This window comes from Hippoglossus stenolepis, chromosome 18 (genome assembly GCF_022539355.2).
Source record: "Hippoglossus stenolepis isolate QCI-W04-F060 chromosome 18, HSTE1.2, whole genome shotgun sequence".
In the NCBI taxonomy this organism is placed as follows: Eukaryota; Metazoa; Chordata; class Actinopteri; order Pleuronectiformes; family Pleuronectidae; genus Hippoglossus; species Hippoglossus stenolepis.
In genome coordinates, this window is record NC_061500.1 from 29829 (window position 1) to 39723 (window position 9895).

Sequence of the window (9895 nt, forward strand, 5' to 3'; positions counted from 1 at the left end):
CAGGGAGTGAAGTTGAACCAGGAAGTTAAACCAGTGAAGTTAAACCAGTTAAACCAGGGAAGTTAAACCAGTGAAGTTAAACCAGTGAAGTTAAACCAGTGAAGTTAAACCAGTTAAGTTAAACCAGTGGAGTTAAACCAGTTAAACCAGGAAGTTTAAACCAGTGAAGTTGAACCAGGAAGTTAAACCAGTGAAGTTGAACCAGGGAAGTTAAACCAGTGAAGTTAAACCAGTTAAACCAGTGAAGTTAAACAGTGAAGTTAAACCAGTGAAGTTAAATCAGTTAAACCAGTGAAGTTAAACAGTGAAGTTAAACAGTGAAGTTAAACCAGTGAAGTTAAATCAGTGAAGTAAAAAGTGGAGTTAAACCAGTTAAGTTAAACCTGTGAAGTTAAACCAGTGAAGTTAAACCAGTGAAGTTAAACCAGTTCAAATAGTTAATGTGTTGGTCACTTTGAAACTTTGAGACTGAAACGAACTCATTTCTCAAGAACTCTTTCTCTATTAGTTTCACTTCGTAGGAAGCTGTGCTCCAAAGAGACGCAGAGCTTTTAAGCATTTGATTTATATGTCAAAGCAATAATCAGAATCTGCAAAGTAAGTAGCATTTGAAGTTGTCAAATAAATGTAGTGGAGTAAAAATTACAATATTTTATATATAAACCAGCATAAAATGGAAAATACTCCAGTAAAGTATAAGTATCTGAAGTTTGATTCAATCAGAGTAAATGTCCTTGTTATGATAACCTTTGTGGTACTTTTTCCTCCACTACTTTTATTTTACAGCTTTGGTTACTCTGCTGATTCAAGTAATTTTAAAACAAAATATATTGAATAAATCATGATGAATACTAATGCAGATTAAGATAGTTAAAACTGTACCTTTGCAACTTTGAGTATATATTTAACTTTTTTACTTTAACTCAAGTAAAATTTGAAATACCTTACTTCTACAGAGTACTTCAACACTTGTATTTCCATTCTTTTCTAGTGAAACTACAGAGTTGTTGTGTTTCACTGAGACTCGTGTGTTCGGCCTCAGGTCACATTGAGGCACAGACTTTAGTCTGGGAAGAATTTGGTGGAGGATAAATTTAGTGTCACCAGTTTGGTTTTACTGGAGCTATTTTCAGAATGAGCAAAGGTGCAGGACAAGTTTATTTATACAACATAATTAATACACAAAGGTTATTCAAGTGCATGTCACTTTTCAATATATACTCACAACATCTTCAAATGTCCAAACCTCAATCAAACATTCATTCACGTTCATATATGATGAAGAGAAGAAGAAAAATGTCCCATGTCCGAAATCAGAAAGTGTTTGATATTTTTTTGAATAGTTTTGCTTCAAATGATGAATCAGTGGTTATGTATTAACATCAGGTATTAAATTCAGTTCCATGTGGTAACACAAAGTCTTACATTTAACTTGAACTGGGATTAAATCAGATAAAGTGATGGGAAACCTTCAGGAATTCATTTGAATTTAATTGAACAAAAATGCAGGTTCAAGTACAGAACTTAGTTCCATTATACGCTTGTAACTGTTCATTGTAACGTATATTTGTTGGAATCAGTCGATCCATAAATATTGATTTCAGGTCTTAGCTGTCGTCTGATGGGCTCATGAGAACATCGGAGAGAGAAGAGTCAGTTCCCGAAGCATCATGGCCGCTGTTGAGGAGCAGCCTGAGAAGTAAGAGCTCAACGCTAAACCAAACTGCTGGTGATCATATTGAATTGTGGGTAATGTAGGTGTTGGCTGTTGACCAGAAAGAAAGTGTGGAATTAAAGAGACGATATCTGCTTCTGCTGCGTCTACATTTGTGTGACAAGTTCTCTAACATCCCTCGAACGTGCCACACCTGTGTGTTGCCCAGACACTGCTGGGTGTGTTTTGCCACAGAGCGGGACGACCACAGTGCGGAGTGGGTGAGTCCCTGCAGGTGTAAAGGCTGCACCAAATGGATCCATCAGTCGTGTCTGCAGCGCTGGCTGGACGAGAAGCAAAAAGGCAACAGTGGAGGAGTGGTGAGCTGTCCGCAGTGTGGCACCGAATACCACGTCGTCTTCCCCAAGATGGGTGAGTGACGGCTCTACAACACAGAATGATCATCTTTAACAACCTCACAACAATATTTGATCTCATCTTTTGAAAATAGTAATTTCCTAAAACTGCTGCTCACTTTAGTTTTTACTCAAACAACTACTTCAATCCACATTGGTGTTGTAGTGAGTGAGTGGCAGCAGGCCCATGTAACTGGGATCACTGTTTATCACAGGGCATCTCTGTGGAACGTGAACACAACGTGGTAATAACTCCACTGTGTGGTTTCCTCTCTGTCCTCAGGCCCCTTAGTGTATTTCCTGCAGCAGGTGGACAGAGCTCTGTCCCGAGTCAGTCCCTTCGCAGCTGTCGGGGTGGTTGTCGGGACGGTGTACTGGTCAGCCGTCACATACGGAGCTGTGACCGTCATGCAGGTGCACGGAGCTGACACGACTCGCACAGACACAATATGAAACCACAGAGCGTCACAGTGTGTACGAGCTTCACCTCTTTGTGTTGTCACGCGCAGGTTGTGGGTCACAAGAAGGGGCTGTATGTGATGGAGCGAGCTGACCCGCTCTTCCTGTTGATGGGTCTGCCCACCATCCCTGTGGTGTTGGTCCTGGGAAAGATGATCCGCTGGGAGGATTATTTAGTTCGGCTGTGGCACAAACGCAACCTGCCTCCAGGTAAACAGACACAGACGCACATCCTGAATCACATGAAGGACCCTGCAGTTCACTTTCAGACTCAACAAGACAAATGTTGGAGGATAAATATGCAGAGATAAGAAGTAATTGGTGATGAAGTTATGTTTCATGACTGATGAACTGATCTGTGAGTAATTTGAGGTGTTCACAAATACATAGTCGTGGCTAAAAACATGCAGTGGTATTAATTACTCTACTATTAATAACGATGATTATACCAATACAAATAATTTCCATGTAAACTGTTGTTTGTATTTGTCTAGAAGAAAACTGAAGATTATTTAAATTTCAGTTCTCAAAATAGAACCCTGATTTTGATTACAATAAATATAAAACAGTGATTGGATAATATCATGTATGCGATGTAGTTTATGACCAAATTAAAAACTGATTCCTAACTGTTTTACACCAGGTAGCTACCGTTATCTGCCTCGTGTCCCTGCCGAGGGACCCGGGGCAGGAGACCATCTCTCCGTGTCCAGGACTCTGTGCGGAGCGCTCATCTTTCCCTCCATCGCCAGTCTGGTCGGGAGGATTCTGTTTCGACGGGTGACATAATCTGCAGCGCACGATGCTGGTGAAGACAGGGAGACGGTCGGGGTGTTGGGACATTGTGCTGCATTTTCACTGGCCCCATCTTTATTCACAGTCTATATGTGAAGAACTCAGATCTGTCCACACGTGACTGTATCACCAGAGCAATTAGTTCTTTTGTTGATTTGACACCCTTCTGTTCTCTTTCCCACAGGGGGGCCTGGTGTTCGTGCTGATCAAAGGAGTGTTGAAGGTGTATTTCAAACAGCAGCAGTACATCGTCCAGGCCAACAGAAACATCCTCAACTACCCTGAGAGAAACGGGAATGGACAGAACGAAGGTGGCGAGGAGGACACAGAGGACACAGAGGAGAGTGGAAACGAGTAGCGGGAGCTGGAGTCGATGTCAGAGATGATTTTATAAAAAAAAACAAATGTATTTTTATTGTGAAACAAAAAGCAGAACTCAGGAGACTGGTTTTTTCGCACCAGTGGCCGTTGGCGTCTCATAATTCACGGACACCAGTATAAAGTCTGACATTTTCCAATTCTAAAAGCAGTTTATGGCTCATTTAAAAAAGTTAAGAAATTCCCCCCTCACTTTTTCAAGATATTTGAATCTTAGTTTGGCTCTAAAAGTCCTGATTAAAAAATGTTGTCGGTCCTGTTTGCAAACAATCAATTTACCCTCAGTGCCTATTATGATGCTAACTGGCTTAAATAGCTGAATCAGGTCTGCCTGAGAGAAAAAGCTCTTTTTGAAATCATACAGTTCCGAGCTGCTGAATCCTTGGTGTTGGTAGAATGAAGGTTTGGGTGTTTGGGATACAGTCGAAGCGTTTCAGAGTTTTATGCACAGATTAATCAGGGTGTGGTTATTTATTGGTCTCATGTTGCTCTTCCTCCTGATGCTCAGTTAAAGCAGAGTTCAGACCAGATGTTGACACAGGAGAATTAAAACACTGATTAAATAATATTAATATGTAATACTTTTTGACTCCTGCGGTTAAGGTAAAGAAAGCAGCTCCTGGAGCAGAAGGTTGAGAAAGTATTGATCTTCTTTGCTTTTGCCAAATGAAAATTAATTCAAAGATTAATGCAGTGTCCTTGCAGGAGTGTGTTCAACTGAGCTCTTATTTTATGTCTTGGAGAATAATTTGTCTAATAAATATCTCTGGAAAACCAACCGTCAACCTCTCATTCTGCGTTGATAGATGATATTTGATTTATTTGATTTAACATATATTTATGACTTGCATCACACCTGCAGCAAACAAAGGACACACACGTTTGACATCACATTATATTCTTATTTAGGTTGGATATCATTTGAATTATTTTTAACCTGGTAATTTTCACACACTGAATATGAGTAAGTAGTAAGTTTATAACATCAGATTATACCAAGTGTTTTAATATTTAAAAAATAAAGTTTACCTGAAGAGAAAAATAAACATTTTTGATTTATTTCCCGATCTTAGGACGATGTGGTTGTCCCGCCCCTTCACCTTACCGATTGGCTGTTGTAAACAATACACGCAGCTGATTGGCTTATTTTGCTGCACTGGGCGTGTGAGCCGCAGCGTCTTTATCCCTCCTCTCCCTCTGATTGGGTGACACTCAGCCAAGCAGACTGGTGATTGGTTACGTGTAGGAAAGCAGCCAATCAGAGGCAGGGCGCTGCTTCCTGTGGTGGCAGAGTGATGTTTTGATGAGTCTCCGGTAGAAGAGCCGTTACCGTCCCGGGACCATGAGGAGAGTCACTCTGTTCGTTAACGGGAGCTCCGCTGACGGGAAGGTGAGAACACGCATGGCGTCAGTAGCAACATGGCGGCGGAGCGGCGACTGAAGCTGTTTCCGGTCACAGGTGGTTCCGGTGTTCGGTTCCCTGGAGGACCTTCTGGCCGCGGCCAGCGCCAAGCTGCGGGTTCGAGCTTCCGGTGTTTATAACGGCAGCGGCGGCCTCATCGATGACGTCACTCTGATCAGGTACAGTCAGGGAGTGCAACTGGAGCAGCGCGTGAGCGACCTGTTCAATTCACTTACTGTGTGTGCGTGTGTGCGTGTGTGTGTGTGTGTGCGTGTGTGTGTGTGTGTGTGCACGTGTGCTCCTCAGAGATGATGACGTGCTGTACATATCAGAGGCAGATTCATCTGAAGGTAAGAAGACTTCACAGTAACAGAACTGAAACCAAGTACAGGATTATACTTCCTGTTTTAAAGTGTGGGCGTGTTGTCAGGGGGGGGTAGTCTTCTGTTTGAATGGAGAAAATGAATGAGGCTTCATTTGGTTGCCATGGTAACATCATGATGGTATAACTAGCAGCATCAGCACCTTCAGGCGCAGTACTCTACAGTACTCCACAGTACTACAGTACTCCACAGTACTACAGTACAGTTAAATGTCTCAGAATCAAAATATTCCATGGCGTCAGTTTTCTGTCCGTCTCCTTCACTGTTGTTACGTGTGTGTGTGTGTGTGTGTGTGTGTGTGTGTGTGTGTGTGTGTAGATCCTCAGGATGAACGTTCTGATTGGCTCACGCTGAATGTGGGCGGACGCTGCTTCACCACCACCAGGTAGAGTTGTAATAACGTGACCAATCACCACAGTGTCCAACACTCATGTCCACAAGCACCTCATGCAGGGGAAAGTGACCCTCTGCTTTGAACCCTCCCTACACACATCTGCACACAGCTGGACACCACTGAAACATGGCAGCCGTGTGAACAGGTCGTGTTTGTGTGTTTCCACAGGAGCACACTGGTCAGGAAAGAGCCTGAGAGCATGTTGGCTCACATGTTCAGAGAGAAAGGTGACGACACTACACAACGTTCATCTCTTCATCTGAACAGAGATGGTCCTTTGTTTAACTTCCTGTCCGTCCTGAATTCAGACGGGTGGGGCAACAAGCAGGACTCTCAGGGGGCGTACCTGATCGATCGCAGCCCAGATTACTTTGAACCCATCCTGAATTACCTGAGACATGGACAGCTCATCATCAACGACGGGATCAACCCACTGGGTACAGCAGCACCACACACACTGACACACACTCACACTCACTCACACACACACACACACACTCACACACTCACACACACTCCCACCTCCTGGACCACTGATCCGTGTTGTTGTCACTGCAGGCGTCCTGGAAGAGGCTCGTTTCTTTGGTATTGAGCCGCTCGCCGAGCAGCTGGAGACTCTCATCAAGGTGCGTGAGCGTGAACACAGAACATTTCACTGACGGTCATGAATGTTCAGTGTCATCGGTTTGACTCCGGTGTGTTTTCAGTCCTTGCAGCCGCCTGACGACCACTCACCTCTGACCCGCAAAGAGTTTATTAGATTCCTGTTGGGCACGACCACCAAGTCAGAGCTGCGGTGTCAGGTACATCAACACAAACACACACAGACAGAGAGAACCTGCATGTTTTAAATATTTGGACACGTGACACCGACTTCAGCTCAGATTCTCAGTGTGTCCGTTTCCCACAGGGTCTGAACTTTAACGGTGCAGATCTGTCTCGACTGGATCTGCGCTACATCAACTTCAAGATGGCCAACCTGAGAGGAGCCAACCTGACGCACGCCAACCTGAGCGGGGCCAACCTGGAGCGAGCGGACCTGTCCATGGCGTGTCTCGACGTGAGCCACGTTTGAGTCCTCGTCACTTGACGTTTTTCAGGATATCAGATATGACACAGTTTAAATCAGGAAGCGTAAACACTGACCCAGAATCAGTCTGATGTGTCACATCTGGTGTGTCTGTGTGTGTGTGTGTGTGTGTGTGTGTGTGTCTGTGTGTGTGTGTGTGTGTGTGTGTGTGTCTGTGTGTGTGTGTGTGTGTGTGTGTGTGTGTGTGTGTGTGTGTGTGTGTGTGTGCGTGTGTGTTACAGGGAGCTAACCTGCAGGGAGTGAAGATGCTCTGCACCAACGCTGAGGGGGTCACTGAGAAGTTGTAACTTTGAGGATCCAGCTGGAATCAAAGCTAATCTGGAAGGTGAAACACGAACACACACATTCTCAACATGAAGCCAACTGAGTTAGTTTGAGATCAAAGTGAACGTGTGTGTGTGTGTGTGTGTTCAGGAGCAAACCTGAAGGGTGTGGACATGGAGGAAGTCAGATGACGGGGATCAACCTGAGAGTCGCTACACTGAAAACGCCAAACTGAAGAACTGCAACCTGAGAGGAGCGACACTGGCGGGACGGACCTGGAGGTGAACACACACTGCCCCACGCGCACGCAGAGACACACACACACATACACACACACACACATCTCTAAATCTAAACTCACCTGACCACATGTGCTAAAGGGTCAAATACAAGTGTCTAAAAAGATAATGGATCTTTCTCTCCAGAACTGTGACTTGTCAGGATGTGATCTTCAGGAGGCGAACCTCAGAGGCTCCAACGTGAAGGGAGCCATCTTTGAGGAGATGCTCACGCCGCTGCACATGTCTCAGAGCGTCCGCTGAAGCCCCGCCCCCTTCCACAGTCCTAGGGAACGCTTCACATCCCAACACACGCCCCCACGGCCATGGAGCCATTTTAACTAGTGAATGTTTCATGGTCCACAAGTAAAGACACGTTGTTCATAAACTATTTAATATTCTACTCAGGCTGCAAGTAACTGTATTTTATCTGTTAATCGTCTGCAAGTAAACAATTTGTTGTTCATTAGAAAAATGTCCAAAAACATTGTGAAAAGTAAAAAAACTTTCCCAAATCGAGATGACAACTCAAAACAATCCATGAACCGTGTGAATCACAAATCCCCCCCCCCCCCTCGTCATGACAACCAGTAAAAACTTTGTATTTTGCTCTGAACCAAACAAACAAGTATTATCATCAATTCAACAGCTTAGATTTATCTTTAATTGATTTCTTTATTGAGCAGCAGTTTTGTTACATGGAGCTTTTGAATGTAGTTTCTAAAAGTAAATGTGTTTTCACACATTTCTGATAAATCATCAGCCTTGAAAACACTTTAAAGTTGGTTTATATAACTCAGTTGTGTGATTGCTCCAGTGTCAGCAGCACTGATGAAGTGATTTGTTACAAAGGAAGAACGTGTCTCATTCGTCCTCTGCTTTCCTCACTTGCCTTCTTCTTCGTTGCCTTCGTCTCCGTTCTCTCTCCACAAAACCTACTTTTATTTTGGTTCCTTCATTCTGATTTGTTTTTGGTCTAAATGGTTCAAAGTTCAGGTTGTGAACTGGATCAGAACCGGTTCCATGTTTGAAAACAGATGTGAACCAGGCTCATTGAGACCAAGAAATGAATCTTATACAAAATGTTCTGTAGCTGCAGCTTCATCATTTGACCTCTGGCAGTTAATAACAGATGAAGCACGTTTGTCTTCATCATTTTGTGATGAAATGAAATTTAAAAAGCCTTGTACACTTCATTACATAAACATTTATATATATATATAGTATATCAAACTCTGAAGAGTTGTACGTATTTGTGACTGAGCTAAAACATTTCATTCCATTAAACTGCTGTTGTAGTTCTGAACTGTGCCAACAGAAACATGTATATTTTATTATGTGCAGACCTACTGATGTTTGTATAATGTTTTATACGTTATTTTGCACGTTTGATGTAAACTGGTGTGAAGTGTGAAAGCACAGAGGTGCTGACCCGTCTCTGGTTGTTTCATCAGCAGGATCATTAATAAATGTTTTTCTTACAACTTCTCTTCTTCTTCTTCTTCTTCTTCTTCTCTGTGAATCATCTGTAAAAGGTCAACTAGAACAATAACAGATTGATTTCTGTTTGGTCTCTTAATGGTTTAGAATAAATATAAAGGAAGGTGAGTTTTTCTCGTCATATTGATTTTATTTTGTTCTAATGGATCATTTGGTTTTTATCTCTACATACCAGCTGCTGGATCTTGTACCCTGACCGCCCAGCAGAGGGCAGTGTTGTCTGTGTCTTTATAGGAGACATTTGCTCCACAGGTGATTTGTTAAAGTCTAAATTTCTCAGCAGAACTTTGTGTCCCAGTCCAAACCTCCGGATCCGGCCTCTAACCGACACCAGCCCCTCGGGTTGTTCCTGTCTCTGCGTGAGACGTTTACATCTGTGGTCGCTTCACGTGCACATGTTCTGTTCTGGGTGTAAACACACGTCCAGAAAAACACTCAACTGGAAATCAACATTTACAGCTGATGGATTTGTGTTTCCTCTGATTGGCTGTAAATGTTGACTTTCATCCAACCACAGCGGGGGAGTGGTGATGAGGAAATGAGGCTGTGGGCAGAGGGGCCTGATTGGTTGTTTGTGGTACAGAGATGACATCAGTTGGTCCAATCATAGTTCAATACACATCTGTAAACCACAGTCAGCTACAAAGTCCCTAGAGCTGCAGGGACGAGGCCTGGCCTCTTGGGGGCAGTACAACAAAATGAAAACAACATCACATGATAAAGTTGTTTACTCACAGAGAGATTATGCTATAGCTACATGGCTAACGCAAACATCGACAGCTTCTAGTTCTATCACTTCTTAGCTAATAATGACGTTAGCATGTCAACTCTGAAACATACGTGTCGTGGAAAAGGCCGAGTGTTATCAACACGTGTCTACGT

At 43.3% G+C, this 9895-nt stretch overlaps 2 protein-coding genes across 2 annotated transcripts; both read left to right on the plus strand.

Annotated features, from left to right (window-relative positions):
* Positions 1-1531: 1531 nt before the first annotated feature.
* LOC118125753 (E3 ubiquitin-protein ligase MARCHF5) lies at positions 1532-4480 on the plus strand. The gene is given in 7 exon segments (XM_035184688.2): positions 1532-1699; positions 1884-2086; positions 2354-2484; positions 2580-2739; positions 3173-3314; positions 3316-3337; positions 3509-4480. Coding segments are annotated over 7 exon segments (861 nt in total). The 5' UTR covers positions 1532-1670; the 3' UTR covers positions 3683-4480.
* Positions 4481-4618: 138 nt separating this feature from the next.
* LOC118125752 (BTB/POZ domain-containing protein KCTD9) lies at positions 4619-8997 on the plus strand. The gene is given in 15 exon segments (XM_047344498.1): positions 4619-5092; positions 5162-5283; positions 5411-5454; positions 5806-5872; positions 6050-6108; positions 6190-6318; positions 6440-6507; positions 6589-6684; positions 6792-6941; positions 7193-7239; positions 7241-7296; positions 7386-7409; positions 7412-7453; positions 7456-7504; positions 7648-8997. Coding segments are annotated over 15 exon segments (1131 nt in total). The 5' UTR covers positions 4619-5044; the 3' UTR covers positions 7778-8997.
* Positions 8998-9895: the final 898 nt, after the last annotated feature.